At 47.7% G+C, this 20626-nt stretch overlaps 1 protein-coding gene across 1 annotated transcript in view; it reads right to left on the reverse strand.

Moving 5' to 3' along the window:
* Positions 1 to 3131: 3131 nt before the first annotated feature.
* Positions 3132 to 20626, reverse strand: part of Adcy2 (adenylate cyclase 2) — a 377019-nt gene continuing 359524 nt past the window's right edge. Inside the window, exons 23-25 of the mRNA XM_046430364.1 lie at positions 16702 to 16816; positions 9528 to 9652; positions 3132 to 4009 (exon numbers count right to left, since the gene is read on the reverse strand). Coding sequence (XP_046286320.1) covers positions 3857 to 4009; positions 9528 to 9652; positions 16702 to 16816 — 393 coding nt within the window. The 3' untranslated portion in view covers positions 3132 to 3856. The remainder of the gene's footprint in view (positions 4010 to 9527; positions 9653 to 16701; positions 16817 to 20626) is intronic.

Genomic DNA, 20626 nt, shown 5'->3' on the forward strand with positions numbered 1-20626 from the left:
TTCACCAGACTTGGAGGAGATCCTGGTAGCAGCATTTTTTCACTTTGTGGTCTAAAGCAAGTCATTTGGTGTATTGAAGCCTACATTTCCTCGTTTTAAAAGTGGGGTTTCCAAACCTAGGGCAGTTTGTGTGTCAGTGAGCCGCTGGACTGAAGCCGTGAGCTGTGCTGTGCTCAGGACCTGTGCTGCGGCTGTCATGTGGTGGTGCAGGGGACGGAGCCCAGGGCCTCTGGCAGGCTAGGCAAGAGCTCGGCCGGAGCCACAGCCCAGCCCCTGACTGTCATTTTAAACAGTCTTCTTTTTTTGGAAGCAGCTGATTTTAACCTAAGTTGAACATGTTTACTTTGGTACTTTGGAGACAAACTCACTCAAGTACTGAGATATCAGCTGTATTTTTAACTAATTGATCCTAAGAAAGAAATCATCGCTCATGTACCATTATTAAATTTCTCAGTTTGGCAGTGAATGGGCAAGTGATCTAATTAATTTCAAAGCAGATCCCCCAACCCTTGGTTTTATTGTTCTGAGTCTGACAGGAGGGTTCTCTAAGGGCATGTGATGCTGAATGGCTGGCAATTTCAAGGCTCAGTGACTCCTAAATATTTCTGTATTTTTTGAAAATGTTTTCAATATAGATGCCTTTTATGTTTATTTTTTTCAAACAAACATAAATAGCTTATTTGAGATGCCCTTGAGCACATTAGACCATATTAACAATAACATAAAATATATAAAATTTGAATTATAGAAATTCGTACTAATTATTTTTATTCAGTCTTGATTTCAATAAAAAGTATAAGTGACTTCAATAAGTTAATGTCAAACTAGATTATTTTCATTTTATTTAGGTCAGACCCTACACCCTTAACCTATGGCTTACTCTTAGAAAGCAGGGATGGAACTGGGCAAGGTTTCAAAAAATCTCACATTCATTAGGCAGTAATGGGAAATCGTGTATTTCTATTGGCATTCTGATTTTACAACTTAAAGCCAATAAAGGAATGCCCAGAGAAGTAATCTTACCCAAGAGAAGGTATTCTTATATTAACAGACTCTTTTCACTTATGAAATTTTCACCGTTGTTCAGTTTTGTTCCCTACCGGCTGGGTGTATGTGGGCAAAAGAGAGCAGAATGAGGGGCTGTCTCAGGAAAGCCCACCAAGGGGGAGAAAAGAATGACTTAGAGGATTGACCACAAAGATGTGTTAAACACTGGAGTCTTAAGGGGGCAGGACTCAAGGTGTCACTCATGAGAGAAGACTTCCTGTGAGGCCTACAGGGGACAGAGAGCTCTGAGGAGGGTTTTCCACGACACCAGTGGTGGGCGATGGGCTGGTGGAGGTGCACCATGAGTCCTCTGGTTGGCATCTTGCTCACAGAGATGTTTTCAGCTGCCCCAGAGATCAAGGAGCTCCCACCAGGAGAGTCTGTCCTTGAGATCTCGGAAACAGCAGTTTTCCACCCTAGTCTTTCCTTGGCCTCTGAGCATCTGCATAACTCTGAACAAAGGACTGGGCTGCTCTTAGCTGTCTTCTCATTTTAACATGCAGGGGGTCTCAGGCTGCATGACTAATCAGAGTCATCTGGGGACTTGCTGAAGGAAACACAGATGTTGCTGGGGTGGATTTCTGATTCAGCAGTTTCAGCGGAGCCTGGGAATTTGCCTTTCTAACAAGTCTCCCGGTGGGTGACACCAGTGCTGCTGCGTGGGACCCCGCTTGGACAGGGCCACATGCACAGAGCTCTGGCAAGGACTTCAGCTGCTTTCAAAGTCTATTGTTTGGTCAGACTAGTGATATAGCCTCGGGAGAGAATTCTCAATTTGGGTTCTTTTCACCACCAAGTCAAGTTCGGTGGATCTGTGGGGGACTGTTTGAGAGAGCACAGTGAATTGTCCAAGCTGTAGGAGTTTACCAGGGCAGGTGAGCTAAAGTGACCTAGGACGGAGAATGTAAGGGGAAAAGTGTCCACCAGGTGCTTTTCCTGACCATCACTGCCAATGATGAGGCCAATTTGAACTCACTGAAACTCTTCGTATCTTAGCCAGATTTCAGTTAAAGGGAAGAGAAATGCCCGTACAATATTTTTCTTGCTTCAGTCACCTTTGTGGAGATTTAGGTGTATTAAGGCCAAGGCTGAGTTGTGATTACAGGATCAAAAAATTCCTGATAGAGGCAGAAAATTGAAAAAGTCACACCAGCTTCACACTTGGGTAATGAAGGAGAGATTTGAGTCCAAGGCCTGGCGCGGCAGCTGGTTTGTGCTGTGAGCACCCTGGCAGGAGCCCGGGGACCTGCCAGACCCCCTTACAGTCATTAGCTCCTCTAATCACAGCCTGACCCATGAGCTATCAAGGAGGAAAATATTCCTGAGTGAAATTAAGTGACGTGTTGTTCCAAGTCACACAGACAGTAAAAATCAGAGCCAGGGTCCAGACTGGAGACGGGTATGTATGTCTAGGTCCTCACTAATGAACTACATCTGGGTCCTCTGCCGCTTACAGACTCGTGCCCTGAGCTACAAAAAGAAACCTAGTTTGTCCAACCAGACCATTACTTGCAGTTTTGCTTTTAAACCTTAGATTAAGCACCATTGCTCTATTTTTCACTATTTGGAAAAGTATAATTTTTTAAAGTTAAAAGAAAAAAAATACTTTAGTGTTGGGTTTGCAAGACCAAATGCTTCCAGGTCTTCTCTCTTGACAGATGCATGAACCCTGGCTCCCGTCTCCTTGAGTCACCTCAGATGTGGTGGGCAGCTGTGGAGCTCTGCAGCTCATCTCCGTCCGTTCAGACTGACTGGTTAGCAGAGCTGGTCCCAGACTCTTCCCATGCAGTCTGAGTCAGCTAGCGCTAACAAAGTGTCACCATAGACAGGAGCCTGGTGGACAGAGGGGCTTCTGTAGCTTGCACAATCTTTTTGCTCTTCAAATATTTTCCCCTGAAAATATTCTAAAGAGGTGCCAAATTTAGAACCAGACTATGAGATACATAGAGCCTAGAGCACTTTCCTTTCTTCCAGGGGGAGTGTCATCAATGATCTGCGTCACTCTGTCCCCATCTGAATTACCAAGAGTATCTCAATAGCGGCTTCCGGAGGGCTCTGCGAAACAACCAGGCCAAAATGGAGAATGACAGAAAACAAACTTTAATCTTGGAGCAAACCACAGGAAGAAGAAGGTGAAATAAGAGATGCGGTCACTCTAAGCCAAAGTACATAAAACCTTTAATGAATTAACCTTACAAAAGACAAATGGCGTCAAAACATCAGACGTGTTTGGTACAAAACTGGTCCTAGGCTGTAGGAACTAATTCTGGTGATGGATGGCAACGTGCTACTGGCGCGAGACACAACAGAGCCCCGGGTCCCCGCTGGGGCCCGTGGATGACCACTGGCGACAAGACGCGGGTGGAGGAGCACAGACTCCATGTGGGGAGACTGGAATCAACTTATTCACAAATACTGTGTTTTTGAATATCGGCTAGCAGATGCAGTTGGCGAGCTACCGTATTTTCCAGAAAAGAACATGCACCAGAAGATAATATACACCCCCCAGTTTTATTGCCTTAAGAATTTGTGTTTGCTTCACCTCTCTCCTCTGTCACTCTCTGAAGGCTTTCCTTCCACGCCGTTCGTCTCTCTCCTTTTGCTTAGGAGTAAGCACAGTGCAAGTGGCAGAACAATCTGGGCACACTTCAGACACCAAACGGTATGCCACTGGGTCACAGGAACGAGTCTGCAAGGGCTCCACGGGACGGGACAGAGCACGCACATCAAGAGGGGGCAAGAGTCGTGGTCAGAAAGTGCGCGACACCTTCCAGGAAACACAGTCTTCCTGCCCGGACGAAGGGACTCCTCAGGATGCCACATTGCTCTGGGAAAGGGACCGGGACATTTCCGTGTTCACAAAGTACGTCTTCAGGTCCCCCTTTCCCTTCACGTTGATGATCCCCCGACATGTGCAGGTGTATCCGAGCGTCTGCAGGACAAGGCTGGTCTCCTCAGTGACCTGCGGAGCACAGAACCAGATGTGTCAGAACCCACTCCAGTGCAGGCTGAAGAGCCACAGAACCTGGCACCCCTGGCCCTCAGGAGTTAGCAGGAAGAGGGAGCATTCCACCTGAAGGACAGTTCAAGGGCAGCGTGTGGAGTTCAGTGCCAGGAGAGCAAAAACTGCAAACAGCTTAAAGTTCAAGTCATCTCCAGGGTCAAGGAACCTGCAGTGCTCCCATGATTGACATCATGGATGAAGCCATGCACTAATGCTGAGCCTTCTCACAGGAAGGAACTGGATCAGGTTGGACTTCAACCATGTAAAACTCTGTGTCCATACAGATGAGAATTATGGGAAAGAAGGCAAACCAGAATAACGCCGGAGTGCTGGGATTTAGGATGATGCTCACAGACTGTCACAATGTCACTCCATAAGACACTAAGTCATAAACACTAACAGTGTGTTCTTAGTACAGATGGAGAAAGCGCCTGAGCAGGAGGTGGGCTGCTGCAGTGGCCTCTCTTTCAGGTGTTAGGCCCACGAAGTGACCTGGAACTAAGGGAGCCAGGGGGCGTGCGTTAGGGTGACAGTGGCACTCTTGGTTGGGTCCTGGAAGCTTCCTCATGCCCCTGCACTGATGAGGCTGCTACTGGAGGAACCCCTGCCTGCACCTGCCCCCGACAGCACTCACTGTGTCCTGCTACGCGCCCGAGGTGGCCCAGCTGCTGGTCACATTCGGGTCCTGTCTTCACACAGGGGGGAGCCTCCTGCGGGGCGGGGAGCCTCCCTCTGAGTGAGTAGCACTGCCCTGTGCTCAGCCCCTCGCTGTCTCAGCTGGAGCGTGAGCTGGCTCTCCTGTGGGACCGCTCTTGAGGCCGAGGCCCCAGGTTGTGTGGGGTCCTCCAGCTAGAGTGTTGGGGAGCCTCCTGCGGATGGCATTCCCTCACGCAGACACTGGTGAGGGTCCCAGGTGTGTTCTAAGAACAAGGACTCAGCTGCAGAGGAGGGGGAGGATCCCCTGGCCGACCAGGCCTCCATCCAGACTCCCCCAGGGGCACATGGGCTTGGGCTGGGAAGGAGAGGTTCGTCTTCACCGAGCACTGCTGCTTTGATACCACGTGAGAAAGATATTGGGGGAGAGAAGGGCTCTTCTCCCACTCACTAGAGAAGGCCCCTGGTACAGAGGCATCTGTGGGGCCCTGCGCACCCCAGATATGTGGGTGACACTCCTGTGCTGCACAGGGTTGGCACAGCTGTGACGCCGTGCGCAGCAGAGAAGCATTACAACTGAGTTTTGGTTTTGATGTGGATGCTCCCAAGGGATGGTGCAGTGGTAGGGGCCGGCTGGAGGCCCTGCCCAAGGACAGGGTCAGCCTCCTCAGCTGGGTGCTGAGGGAGGCAGAGAGAGGTCCTGAGGGCAGACGCTGCCATGGACGATGGCAGAGGCTCATCAGAACCCTCAGGGCCCTGTGCTCTGAGAACTGAAGCTATTACTGCTGCAGGTCTAGGGGAAGCCGGGTGGGTTGCTGAGCAAGAGGGCTTTCTATGCCACTCTCAGGGCCTTGAGCTGGAAAATGAATGTGAATGCGATGCTTTTAAAAGAGCCTGTTCTTCTGGGTATGGTGGCACATGCCTGTAAGCCCAGGGTCTCAGGAGACTGAGGCAGGAGGATCCAAGTTTGAGGCCAGCTTTGGCAACTTAGAGAGACCCTGTCTCAAAAAAAAAAAAAAATGGCTAGGGATGTTGCTTAGTGTCAAGCACTCTGGGTTCACTCCCCGGTACCAAAAAAAAAAAAAAAAAAAAAAGCCTGTTCCTCAGGCCCAGGAGCAGTTTTATCATGGTCTTAGCATCATTTTTGACCTTTCCTGTCTTCCCACTACTGCTTTTGCACGTACATGTAAGAGGAGGCCACTGGAGCCAGAGTGAGCTGCACCCTCAGGAGAAGGAATCCTGTGAACGCACAGCTCTGACTGCTGAGCCCAGGGCAGCCTGCATGCACACTTCCCTGGCAACGGGAAGAAGCCTTTCCTATCTCCATCTTGGGCCAGAGCGCACGAGGAGCCTCCAGGTGGCTGATGTGCACTGCATCATGTGGAGAATCAGGAGGCCCCAGGTCCTCTTAGAGACACAGGAGCTCTGACTCCACTTCAACCTTGACCCCTGGGGATTGAGGATCTCCATGACGGACAGCCTCACTTAGAGGCTTTTGATTCCTATTTACCCAAGTGCTGGAAATCCTCTTGGAGAGTTGCAAAGCACATTAGAAACCACCATTGATTTCCGGAATGTTCTGAGTATCTGGTGGGAACCACATAGGTCCATAAAACCTATACATGTCCTTGGAAGGGACATGCCTGTCTAACCCCAACAGAGAAGAACCCCGGTTTTCCAGGATTGTTGGGGCTTCCTTGGGCACTATCAGTGGCTAGGGATGCTCATGGAGAAAGTCCTGGAAGCCTTGGTACCACTGGGGAACAATGAGACTAGGCTGCCAAGATGCCTGACTCCTCTTCTGGTGGGCTTCTGGACAGTGTCCATAGGTGATGACCGAAGCTGCAGCCCCCGTCAGAGGAGTCCTACTTCTTAGCCTACCAGGGAGAGGGGAGGTGCCCAGAGCAGATGTTGCAAGTTTACCCTGAGTTGGATCTCTGGAGAAACCAGCCTTCTCTTGTCCCTTGGCAATGGCCAGTTGGTTTGGGGGGGATCTAGGAGAATTCTCTCCTAATGTATCCCATTATTTTTCTATCTTTTTTCTTTCTTTAAATTTTTTTCCCTCTCTTGGTTGGAATTTTGATTTCTTTGAAGTAACTCCTGACTAATAATCAGAGTGGAAGAAGGCAAACACTTAGAGGCAACGTTGGCTCCATTTCATATAAAAATCAAAACTATATTGGAGTGAAGGAGGTAGAACAGCATTGAGAGGCAGGTGAGTAAGTAGAGGTTTAATGAAAAATCCATTCTTGATGATGGTGAGTGAATGGTACTTGAGGACCTTATCCAAGCTGAAGCACAGCACAGAGATTCATCAACATCCCCAAAGAGACGACCATGATCATGTGTGCCCAGGGACATTCATACACATATGCCCTTTAGCAGGAATTTATCTTCCAGAATGCAACGTTGCTGGGGGAAATGTAAAACCACTGCTTTTTGAGGGTGAGGCAAATAGGAAGCTCAGCAAAGGTGCACCCCCGCACACAGGCATGTGCACCTGCACACACCCTTCCTTCTCACTTGGAGAACGCAGTGCTTCTTTCTAGGCATTGGACACTGTGCCCAGGGGGTGCGTGTGTCCTGGTGGATGGGGATCAGCTTACTGGTGTTTGTTCACCCAGAGGCAGACTGTTTTCACTAATTTCTAGGTATGCAGCTGGAATCCTGAAGATGGTGAGGACCATAAAACCTAGGTGTCCCCAGACTGTTCACTGAAACACATTCTGTGCTATTGGATGGACTTATTCCTCCGTGGGGAACAGATAGTGTGCTTGTGTCAAGTCATTATGGCAGCAGGCTTCAGGAGGATCTAGTACAATGTCATGGCAGAATTCAGTCAAATTCTATAATCTATTAAAACACATTGAGTGGATTTGGGCATGGGGCAGAGGATGGGAAGAATAAAGGTCATCTGTAGCCAAAATTTAAGCAAAATTTCCAAACCACAGTGCAAAATGACTTTGGCTGTAAATACATTAAAAGTGACACCTCAACCTTGGGAATGTGTTTATCATTCTGCATATATTAAAATAATTCAGGGTAAAATACAGTGACACACACTCTTTAGTTGTTTTTATCCTATTTTTTAGTTGAATTCTTCAAGTATTGAAATGAGCTGCAGCTTCCTGATTCCACCCTGTGCCCTTCTTTCTTCATCTTCCCCCATAAGTACAATGGACACCCCTCCTCGGTGAGCCCTCTCTGGCCTTGCCTGCTCCAATATCCACCTCCACCCTGTGACCTTGAAAGCGCCCTGGAACTCCCTTCCCCTCTGCTCTATGGACTCCCCTCACATCCCTTCCCAAGGCCCTCTTCACATGTGGGCCCATGTCTGCGTCTTGAACTCTTGCTCCTACAGACTATGGGGCTTTCCTTCCTCAGCAGACCAGAGGAAGTCCTCTCCCATGACACTGAACACCGGCAGCCCCACAGCTGTGATTCCGAGGCCAGCTGTTGTCTCCCACGCATCATGTGAGGGGCACGTTGTGTCTGAAGCACCCTGCTCCAGCCGCAGTGGCTGGGCTCAGCACGTGGAGGGCTGGGCAGTGTCTGGGAATAAGTTAAAGAGGACTCTAGGGCAGGGTTGCCCAGAGCCCCCCACCCGGCTCTCTTGCTCCCCTGATCCTTCCATCCCAGACTGACCACTGCTCTACTGCAGCCCTGGGGTCAGTTTCAGCAGCGTTCCAATAACAGAATTTTTCCTATTATCTTTTCAGCAATTTAAAATTCTTTTTTTTTTTCTAGAATTTGAGCAGTGATGTTGTAATTAGAGCTACTTTATGGCTACTTTACGAAATTGATTTTGAACGTTAGATCTTCCCTTTCTCTCCCTTGGGTGGATCCCAGAGCTGCTGGTCACTTCTGGCCCTCCAAACCCAACGCGAGGCTGAGTTGGGCCGTCTCATGCTGCCTCATTTTCGTGTCTCACCTCCTGCCAGTTTTCTCCTTCTCTCCTCCTTCCAATTGCAGCTCAGTGCCTTCCCTTCCCAGGAGGGCGGGCAGGGGCAGGCCCAGGTTCTGGGTGATTTCAGCTGCACATCCCAATCCCTCTCCCTTCCAAGCCCTTTTCCAGGTGCTGGGCCTGGGAGAAGGAACAGGAGGGGAGGGCAGCACTCCTGTTCTTAAGGCTCTGGGCTACCCACTGTCACGTGAGTCACTGCCAGGCCACCGCTGTGTTCCTGAGTGCATCGCCTTTCTGTCATGTTCTGGTTTGGATGTGAGGTGTCCCCCAAAGCTCATGTGTGAGACAATGCAAGAAGGTTCAGAGGAGGAATGATTGGTCATGAGAGCCTTAGCTGGATCAGTACACAAATCCCCTGAAAGGGGTCAGCTGGGTGGTGAGTGTAGGCAGGTGGGATGTGGCTGCAGAAGGTGGGTCACTCAGGACATGCCTTTGGGGTTTATATTTTGTCTGTGGTGGGGGGAGCTCTCTCACTGCTTCCTAATCCCATGTCCTGAGCTGTTTCCTTCTTCACATCCTCCAGCCATGATGTTCTGCCTCACCTTGGGCCCAGAGCAATGCTGTTGGCTGTATGGACTGAGACCTCTGAAACCGTGAAACCCAGAAAAACACTTTTCCTCCTCTAAAATTGTTCTCGTCAGGTCTTGTGGTCACAGCAGTGAAAAAAGCCAACTAAAACATATTATTAGAATTTCGTTGTTGTTGCTAACAAAGTGTAGAACGAACATTTCCTCAGTGAAAGGCTTAAGGAATTTTGCTTTTTTCTTTTGGATTATTATATAATGGACCCTACCACTGTATTTGTTAATGGTTTCTAAGAGGACAGACTTGGTCAGAGATGAAAGGAGGGGGAATCACCTGTATTTTGTCCATGACTCCAGTGCTGTCCATCCTGCTGGCCACGTTGACGGTGTTGCCCCAGATATCATATTGTGGCTTCTGGGCTCCGATGACACCAGCTATTACAGGTCCATGGTTAATGCCTGTGACACAGCAGAGTTGGGTGAAGAGAACTGAATGACAGCAGTGGTCAGGAAAGCTTTCAGGGTCTACTTGAGTCAACATTGTTAAACAAACATTAGCCCAACTCATGAAAGTCTAAAGCCAAGCCAGAAAATTCCTGTAACTTAATCATCTCAACGTATTCCATGAAATAGAAAAGGAGGGAACCCTTCCAAACTCATTCTATGAGGCTAATAGCACCCTGATACCCAAACCAGACAAAGACACATCAAGCAAAGAAAATTTAAGACCAATATCCTCAATAAAATTCTGGCCAATTACATACAAAAACATATTAAAAAGATAGTGCACCATGATCAAGTGGGGTTCATCCCAGGGATGCAGGGTTGGTCCAACATATGGGTATCAATAAACATAATTCATCATATTAGTAGAATTAAAAACAAGAATCATATGATCATCTCAATTGATGCAGAAAAAGTATTTGACAAAATATAGCACATCTTCATGTTCAAAACACTAGAAAAACTAGGGATAGTAGAAATATACCTCAACATTATAAAAGCTATATATGATAAACCCAAGGCCAGCATCATTCTAAATGGAGAAAAAAAAATTAAAGCATTCCCTCTAAAAACTGGATATTTTATTAACACACATAAATCAAACACATTCCTATACATCAGCAATGAATTTACTGAAAGAAATTAGGAAAACTACACCAGTCACAATAGCCTCAAAAAAAAAATAAATAAAAATAAAATGAAATACCTGGGAATCAATCTAACAAAAAAGGTGAAAGACCTCTACAGTGAAAACTACAGAATACTAAAGAAATAAATTGAAGAAGACCTCAGAAGATGGAAAGATCTCTCATGCTCCTGGATAGGCATAATTAATATTGTCAAATGACCATACTGCCAAAAGCATTATACAGATTTAATGCAATTCCTATTAAAATCCCAATGATGTTCTTCATAGAAATAGAAAAAGCATCATGAAATTTATTTGGAAAAATAAGAGACCAGCATAGCTAAAGCAATCCCTAGCAAGAAAAGCAAAACAGGAGGCATCACAATACCAGACCTTAAACTATACTACAGAGCTATAGTAACAAAAATGGCATGGTACTGGCACCAACATAGACTTGTAGACCAATGGTACAGAATAGAGGACACAGAGACAAACCCTCATAAATATGGTTATGTCATACTAGACAAAGGTGCCAAAAACATTCACTGGAGAAAAGATAGTCTATTCAACAAAAGGTGCTGGCAAAACTGGAAATCTATATGTAGCAAAATGAAAGTAAACCTCTGTCTCTCACCCTGCACAAAACTCAACTCAAAGTGGATCAAAGATGTAGGTGCTAGAACAGAGACCCTGTGCCTAATAGAGGAAAAAATAGGCCCAAATCTTCGCCACGTCAGCCTAGGATCTGACTTCCTTAAAAAGACTCCTAAAGCGCAAGAAATAAAATCAAAAATCAATAAATGGGATGGATTCAAATGAAAAAGCTTCTTCTCAGCAAAGGAAACAATTAAGTGAGGAGAGAGCCTATAGATTGGGAGAAAATCTTTACCACATGCACCTCCGATAAAGTATTAATCTCTAGGACATATAAAGAACTCAAAATACTTAACACCAAAAGAACAAATAACCCAACCAATAAATGGGTTAAGGAACTGAATAGACATTTCACAGAAGAAGAAATACAATCAATCAACAAATATATGAAAAAGTGGTCAACATACCTAGCAATTAGAGAAATGCAAATCAAACTAGATTTCATCTCACTCCTGTCAGAATGGTAACATCAAGAACACAGGCAGCAATAAATATTGGCAAGGATGTGGGGGAAAAGGTTCACTCATACATTGCTAGTGGGACTGCAAATTGGTGAAACCACTATGGAAAGCAGTATGGAGATTCCTCAGAAAACTGGGAATGGTGCCACCATTTGACCCAGCTCTCCCACTCCTTGGTTTATACCCAAAGGACTTAAAATCAGCATACTACAGTGATGCAGCCACATCAATGTTTATAGAAGCTCAACTCAAAATAGCTAAACTATGGAACCAACCTAGGTGTCCTTCAATAGATGAATGGATAAAGAAAATGTGGTAGATATATCCAATAGAACATTATTCAGCTTTAAAAAGAGAGAAATTATGGCATTTGCCAGTAAATTGTTGGAGTTGGAGAATATCATGCTAAGTGAAATAAGCCAATCCCACAAAATCAAAGGCCAAATGTTTTCTCTAATATGCAGATGCTAATTCACAATAAAGTGGGGGTGGGCACTAGGGAATAGATTACCTTAGATTAGGTAGAGGGAAGTGAAGGGAGAGAGGGTAGGGGATGTGGGGATAGAAAAGATAGTAGAATGAAACAGACATTATTACTGTGTATATCTGTGACTGCATGACCAACATGATTCTACAACATGTACACTCAGAAAAATGAGAAATTATATTTCATCTATTTATCATATATCAAATGCATAAATTCATTCTACTGTCATGTATAACAAATAAATAAATTAATAAAAAGTGATACAATGTTTAGGCTTGTCCATTTTTTTCCCTATAGATCCTGACACCTTTTTACATGGCTATGTATCATCATTCTATAACAGAAAACCGTTAGGTTTCAAAAAACTCCGCATTACAATACAGTTTTCTATAATTTTGGACAAGAGAGGCTCATTGTTTTGCTTTCCAACATTTAAAGAATTAACGTTAATTTGGAAATCTGCACATTTCAATCACCAGGGCCATGCTGAAGAGATGTGCTGCTCTCTGTTGGCCACCGTTGGAATCCTGGGTTCCCTCCGGCATTTTGCCACATGGCAAGGACAGTGCCAGCCACCAGAGCCACCCTAGCATGGCATTTCCCACTCAGCACCACATCCCTAGTGCTTTGCATGTAGAAGCTCTTCTCATCGTCACGACAACCCTGTGAGGTGGCCACCTGTCATCACCGCCGCTTTCCAAGTGAGGAGGCAGAGGCAGATGCCGTCACGTCCCCTAATAAAGAACAGACTCCCAGCTCCACAGCAGGCAGGCAGGGGACACGGGGCCCCACAGCCCCTGCTCCTAACAATGGGACTCCCCTGTCCAGCATGTGCTTCTTGGGCATGTGGTCACTCTCACAGGCTTGTTGTTTGGTACCGCCCCCTGGATTCCCGAGGAGCCTGTTGACAGTGCTCTTCCCCACTGCTGAGTCAGGCTGCACCATCTTCCTGTCATTCGCACTACTGCTAGGAAAGAGTTCTACTGAGATTAGCGTTGAAAAGCCTTGAGGGCAATGGGAAGATTTGGATGGAATACATACCCGGAGAAACCTTCCATGTGAGAAAATGACTGGCCCTTAATAATACACAACGGGGAAAAGTTAGAAGTGGAAGGATAGGGTTGAGGGGCAGGCGTCTTGCATTTGGTGGCTAGGCAGCGTGGTCAGAGTGACACTGACAGGGGCCACTCTTCACGACGCATATGACACATCTTTGTGCCACAGTCTCTTCCCCCTTGTGGCTGGTCTGTCCTGCCCTGCATTCATCAGAGTGAGGATGACTAGCCTGCTGGGGCCTGAGCCTCGCCAACCATGGCCCTCCTAGTGGTCGCTGGGAATCCATGACGTCACTCTCCTGACCCAGCCAGCCACCTCTTGCCAGGGCCTGCTGGGTTTATTAGAATCCTGGCGTACATGGGTTTTGCTTCCGCAGACCACCAGGTGCCCTGGGCTGCCTCCAGTGAGGAAGACAAGAGTGGTTTGGCAGATCTCCCTCTCTCGGTGGCTCCGGTACATGGAGGCCGCACTTTGGCACAGGATGGGATGCAGAGGTGGCACCTAACATTAGGAGCGAGCTTCAAAAATCGAATCAATGTTCCAACAGGGGGAGGCCTGGGTTCTCTCCCAGCTCCACTCCAAGGGCAGGTGATTCTGTGTTCTTATGGCTTGGATGTGAGGGTCCTCCAAAAGCTCACACGTGAGACAGAGCAAGGAGGTTTGGAGGAGAAATGATTGGGCCACCTCCTTAACCTAATCAGTGAATTAATCCCTGATGGGATTAACTGGGTGGTGGCTGGAGGCAGGTGGGTGTGGCTGGAGGAAGTGGTTCATTGGGGTGTGGCTGTGGGGTACATAATTTGTATCTGGAGCATGGAGTCTCTCTCTGCTTCCTGATCACCATGTGAGCTGCTTCCCTCTGCTACACTCTTCCTCCATGATGTGCTGCCCCACCTCGTGCCCTGAGAGTGGACCTGACAGTCTATGGACTAAGACATCTGGAACTGTGAGCCCCTGAATAAACTTTTTTTGTGCTGGTGGGGTCCTTTAGTCACAGCAGTGACAAAGCTGAGTAAAACACATGCTCGAGAACTCAGTGCAAACACACAGTTGCTCTGGGAGGGGCAGAGGAAGGCCACACCCAGAGGTAAAGACATCTGTCACCTCCCCACATTTTCTCCTGAACCTGGCCCTTAACCTTGCTCCAACTGCATTGATCAATGAGGGTGTTTCTGAGAAAGTCAATTTCTGCTGGGTAGATTTAATTCCTTACTGGTATTTTCAGGCAAAGCTTCCTCTTTTCAGCCTTGGGAATGGTCCAAATGCTGCGGCATAAAATCTCACAGCTATGAAAGAGGGGAGAAACGCATCCCCCCTGGATTCTCTGAATACTCAGTAAAACTCACTTCTGCTTTAGGGAGCAGAGCCCAGGTGGTTTATTCCAGCTGTGTCACTGGGCACAGCACTCAGGAGTCAGCTCTGGACACTGGCCGGGGACCCAGCCCCTCATCCACCAGCTTTCTTCTGGCTGCGTGGGCAGCAGCTCTGGGCGTGGGGAGAGCCCAGACTGATCTTGCTGGCAGCGAGGCCGTCTGTATCCAGGGCAGAGTGTGCCTGATCTGTGGGTCTGATTAACACTGATATCACAGCGTGGTGTGCCGCAAGGAGTGCCGGGAGTGAAGTCAGCTCTTCTTTGTACTTTCACTTTTTGGGGACGATATTGTTCTTCAGAGTTCCTACCTGTGAACTGCGATCTGGTGCTGAGGTCAAGCAGGACAGCCACATGATGGGAGAGGACAAGGGTTTGGGGAAAGGAGGACTCCGGTCAAGTGCAGCACAGAGGCCTCCTTAGAAAGGAGGCTGAGCACACAGACGCCTCCCGTCATTCAGCCATCAGCCTACAGCCACACTCGGCAACCCCTGTTGAGGGGGGTCATCCAGTTGCTCATATTAATTTTTAAAGTATCAAGACAATTGTCTTGGGTGTAGCACATGTGACCCACAAGTGTCCCATTCCCATGCTGTAGTGCAGGATGGGATCATTTTGGTCCACACATGTGTGACAATGAAGGTTATGTCTGCAATAGCTTTTTCAAAAGGTTCAGTGGTTTGGACGTGGTGCCAATGTGTTCCCAAGGGCTCTTGCATTGAAAGCTTGGTCCTCAGTGTTAGGTGGGGGGGCCTTTAAGAGGTGGGGCTTTTTGCCAGGTAATTAGGTCATTGGGTGCTGCCTTTGGAAGGTTTTGCTGGCTCTGAGTGAGTTCCCACGACAGACTTCCTTACCAAAGAGCAAGTCTAGTCCTTGAACCTCTCTCTGGCTTCCCTTCCTGTTTTGCCACATAAGCTCTCACTCCCACTCCCACCATGATGCCACCTGCCATGTTTTGATGGGGCCCTCACCATGGGCTGGCTGGGGCTCCCAGATCTTTTACTTTCAACCTCCCAAATTGTGAACTAAGCAAATCTCTTTTTTTTTTTTTTATAAAGTACCCAGCTTCAGGCATTTTGTTATAGCAATATCAAAAGGGTTAGTTCAGAGGAGTAGTATGAAAGTTTGAGGACAGCATTTCCTAATGTCCAAGACAGTGTGATGCCCACCTGGTCTGCTTCACAGTATGTTTGGCAGAGCTCTGATAAAAGTTCTCTGTCCACAGAGGTAAGAAAGTGTACTAAAACAGCATGCTTGAATACTGGCATCTAACAGACATACAGAGAAGAGAATCACATTTGCTAAAGATGTAAAATATTTCCAGGTTTTTAAATTCAGGCTTCTTGTACAGCAAAGGAAAAACATAGTACTTAATATCTAGATTTTTTTTTCCCTAAAAGTTGAAATCTGTATTCAAGAGAAAGTTAAAAACCATACAGATGGAACTTTCCACAAGAACCACTTTTATACGGACTTTTGAAAGTAGCAAAATATGTTGCCAAGAAAATGATGAAATTGTCAAAGGAGGTTTTATAAATCATAAGGGGCTGAGGGCAACTCTGCCTGCCTTTGAGGCAGCTGGGTGCCAACTGCACGGCTTAAGACATTTTGAATTAAGAAGTTGTAAATGGTAAGTAATCATGAAGCATGTTAAAAAATCAACTTAAAGTTTGTTAAGAACTTTTTAGAGATCAGGAAGTTATTTTCTCAATGAAGCAAAAGTTATTATTTTTATTTATGTTAAAAATCATTGCTTTTTCCCCTAAGAAAAAAATCAACAAAGGAAGACAATCAAAGGCTATGACTATTCCAGAACCTAGGATGCATCTGGTGTTCTTGTAGGTTGTGGTCAGGGAATGTGGGACTGTATTTCAACAATGCTAATATGCACTTTTAATGACATTTCACGTCTCTGAAATCTGGAGGAATGTTTTAGTCAGTGGCAGGTTCTAGCTTCGCTGGTAGCAGTGTATGAAATTAGCAGAGCATCTTCAATGGACACCTTGCAGTCTCTGCACCTCTGGATGGCTATACATTCTGCGCTGTGCAGACTGGACCTTGGTTGGACACAGGGTGCTGTGGAGATAGATCCAGTTCACTCTGCACTTGCTAAACCATGTGCACCGTGGGTCCAACCAGAGGGGGTGTTTTTTTTCTAATTTGGATAAAAGTGCTTTAGGGGCTCATTGCTTCCCCAGCCCTTCCAACTGCAATCCAGCCCAGCTCCCCTAAAGACGCATCTGCAATTGTTCTACTCCAACATCACCAGGGGCAGCAGTGTTCCTGTGCCTCTGTTCCGTGCTCCTGGCCCCTGCCCCGGCTGAAACCCCATCTTTTTGTGCCACCTACCCACTCGCAGCTTGAAGTCATTGAAGGAGTGCTTGTTGATAGCATCCAGCTTGGCCACCAGGGCAAAGGCAAACTCCACCATGGTGCCTATGTGCAGGTACTGCCGCTCCGGCTCCTGGAAGAAGGTAGACATGGAGATGTGGGTCAGAGGTCCACAAAAGGAGGCTTCTCCTACTCAAGCCTCAGCTGCAGTCTGAAGGCCACACTGACAGCTCTAAGGCAAGTGGTAGGAACTAAGCCTCATCTGGAGGAAGCACTGCGTTGGAACCCATGTTGCTGGCAACGGAGGCGTAAACCTCCGGAATAGAGGCACCGTCAGACAAAAGCATCGTGGTGGGCTGAGGTGTGCTGGCTCCCAGTTAGCACACTTCAGGACAATGGCCACTGTTCCCAGGCCCTGGCTTTGGGAATGCCCTTCCTCTTTCACCCTTGAATGTCCAGAAGCGGAGAGTCTTGTGGCTGAATTATGTCCCCCACCCCAGAGTCTTATGTTGAAGTCCTAAGCGAGGACCACAGAGTATGACTACTGGATATGTGGAAATCAGTCTTTAAAGAGCTAATTCATTGAGGCCATTGGGGTGGGCCCTTATCTAATACGCTGGTGTCTTTCATTTGGGGGGAGGTACCGGGGTTTGAACTCAGGGACACTTGACCACTGAGCCACATCCCCAGCCCTATTTTGTATTTTTTTACTGGGGGTGGGGGCAGGGTCTCACTGAGTAGTTTAGCACCTCGACATTGCTGAGGCTGGCTTCCACTCACGATCCTCCTGCCTCAGCCTCCCAAGCCGCTGGGATTACAGGCGTGTGCCACTGTCCTCAAGAAGAGATTAGGACACAGGCACACACAGAGGGACAACCGCATGAGGACACCGCGAGAAGAAGTCGCCACCCACAAGCCAAGGAGAGGCCTCAGGAGGAGCCCACCCTGCACACACCTGGATTCCAGATTACAGCCCCCAGACAGAGACGGTCACTTGCTGCCACTGAGCCTTCCAGTCCTGCCACCCTTTGTCACACCCGTCTCTCATACTTGGTCAGGGCAGACCTTGCAAACTAACGTAGGGCGGGGACAATTTCCTCTCTGCCCCGTCGCCGCGTGTTTCATCATCCCATGGGGATGAGAGGATCAAGAGCCGGAGGAGAGGAGGCCCAGAGTTTCCACGGAAGACAGTGGCAAGGTCTATGTCCATTACGACCGACTTATCACTTATCACTTGGGTTACTAGTTTATAACACCCCCTGCATTTATGTTTGTTTCTGGAATTCATCCTTTATTAATTTCTATATTTAGATACACTTTAAAAATGATTCTCTACTGTTATTTGTGAATGATTCTGTCAACAGAGTAAATTTAGACTTTCTGAAGGTCTCGGCTCCCCCCATATTTAATGATGAGATGCACCAAAACAATTCAGAGAGCCGAGGTTTCCAAGTCCCCGTGAGCTGCTCCGCCTTCCGGGCTGAGCTGAAGCGTCCAGCCTACTGTGCGCCTGTGGCACATGCCCAGGAAGGAGCATCTGGGGAGCATTGTCCATGGGGGTGATGACAAACGCCCTCTCAGAGGCTCTGCAGGGGTGGGGGAGCAGGAGATGGAGACAGTGGGCTTAAGCCATGCATTCAAAGCCCAGGGAGGGGGAGAACGGAGGCAGCACTGATGGAAAGAGGAGGTGACCCGAGGGTGGCTCCCCTGATCTGCAGAGTGATCTAGCAGGAATGGGGAGGCAGTGCTCCCCAGCTCTGTTCCTCCCCTCCTCCCCCTGCTGGGCAATTCTTTGTTCTGGGGACCATCATGCATCAGGCGGGCACCCTGCAGCCTCTAGGAGACACGAGTGGCACCCCACCTCTAGCTGTGAAAACCCAAGTGTCTCTTCTCATTGGCAAATATCCCCGGGAAGGGGGAACTGCTCCCGGTGAGAGCCACAGCACGAAATAACAGAAACTTAGCAGAAAGAGGAAATAAGCTTCAAGAGAAGGAAGAAATCCATTAAGAGAAAGATTTCTTCAATTTGTCAAGTAAAAAATCTTGTAGAAAAAATAATGGAAGAGTGCTTTTGCTGTGAATTCTCACCATAAAATCATGGGAGGAAAAAATAGTGAAATCCTTGGAACCACAAAGCCACAGTCAGCTGACTCTGGTGGCAGTGCAGTGTTATTTCTTAGGAACAGCGAGGCTTGCTATCATGACTTGCGGGGAATGCGGGCTTTGGGGCCTGTGCCATGAGTTGGAAATCATCTTGCTCCTTAGCAGGAAGCACGGGCTGCAGAATCAACAGGCAGGAGCGTGTGTGGCTCAGACTGCAGCTGTCCCCTGGGGAGGACGGATTGGCCATGGGGAAATGGTTTGGTATAAAGTGCAGCAGGTGCGCTCTGCTCTCTAGTGAGTTATTGACACATCTGTTTTCATGCAGCAGGTTTAAACCTCAGGTTTTAAGTGACCTGAGTAACAAGAAGAGATTGAGTTTGGGGAGTGGGGTATAAATCCAACGTCAAGATCTCATATGGGCTTAGTAAACCCTAGGAAAAAATATGCTTGGTCTCTGGAAGAACTCAATTCATTTTGAAAGGTGCTTCTAACTGAGCTCTTGATAAATTTTTGATGGAAGTATGAAGCAGTTATTTCTCCCATGACCCAAATAATTTCTGCTAGATACCTCCCAATAGGTAGCTGACTTCCAGCAACACAGCAAGACAACCGAATGGCTACTGAGATTACTTGAAGTCAAGTAACTACTTGGTAACCACGGAGGTGACCTCTTAGGCTAAAATTAACATGACCTCCTCCCCTTCTTCCTTCTGTGCACTGAGCGCCTGCTGTGTGCCCAGCTCTGTGTTCCCTGATGGAAAATTCGTAGTATGCAAAATCCCACTTTCTTGATTTTGTAGGGGACTTGGGCTGTCACCTAAGAAGCACTTTTTTTCTTGTTGGAAAAGATCTTCTCCCAGAAGATCTGATTAGACCTCTAAGTTCTCTGGATAGCTGTCAGACCTCCGGGTGAGCAGGAAGAACTCTTGCTGTGATGTTCTCTGCTCACCCCAGGAAGGGGCTCAGTGAATATTGCCTGAGTCTGGCACAACTGGGCTTAGCCACAGGTTCTGCAATCGTTAGCTGTGTGACTTTGGTTGAGTCACTTAACTTCACTAGGCTTCAGCATCCTCACTAGTATGTGGGACAATAACTCTCTACCCCATTGGGTGGTGGTTAGGATGATGTGAACTGACACAAGCAGTACATTCAGCCTCTATCCCTAGGGCTTTGGATCATCACCCTTTGTGATGGAGAAGAGCATCCCTCTGCCCAATGTGAAGGGCATCCAGGAGGTGTGTTTGTCAGCTTTCCATCACTATGACAGAATACCTGAGGTGAACGATTAAAAGGAGAAAAGGTTTATTTTGACCCATGATTTCAGAGGTTTCAGTCCATGGTCACTTGTCCCCATAGCTCTGGGCCGGGAGTGTGTGTCACTTCATGGCAGCCAGGAAGTGAGAGATGGGAAATGGCCAGGTGCCAACATCCCCTTTGAAGGCATTTCCCCAGTGACCTGACCTCCACTCACGAGGCCCCATGTCCTAAAGGTCCCACCACCTGCCAACAGCACTGTGAGCTGGCAGGCCATTAGCATGTGGGTTTGGGGGACACTGGCTGGGCACCCTCCTCTTTCCACACTCAGAGCATCCCGTGCCGCTGGGGCTTTGGCAGTGACCTGAGTGTCTGACACTCCAGTGTCTCTGAGAGCCGCGGACGTGCGGTGACGGGGAGGCTCATCGTCTCAGTTGTCAGCTGCCTCTTAACAGCACACACAGAAAGAGGCTTCCCTCGCTGGTGGCGCACCATGATAGCTTGGTGTTGGTACAAAAGTGCGCGGCTTTGGGACAGTGCCTTCACCTCAACAGCACCTGTGTGGCTCTGTTCTCACCAGCAAAGG

Source organism: Marmota monax, unplaced genomic scaffold (assembly GCF_021218885.2).
Source record: "Marmota monax isolate L192 unplaced genomic scaffold, Marmota_monax_Labrador192_F-V1.1 WCK01_AAM20220418_F8-fsc00082, whole genome shotgun sequence".
Classification (NCBI taxonomy): domain Eukaryota; kingdom Metazoa; phylum Chordata; class Mammalia; order Rodentia; family Sciuridae; genus Marmota; species Marmota monax.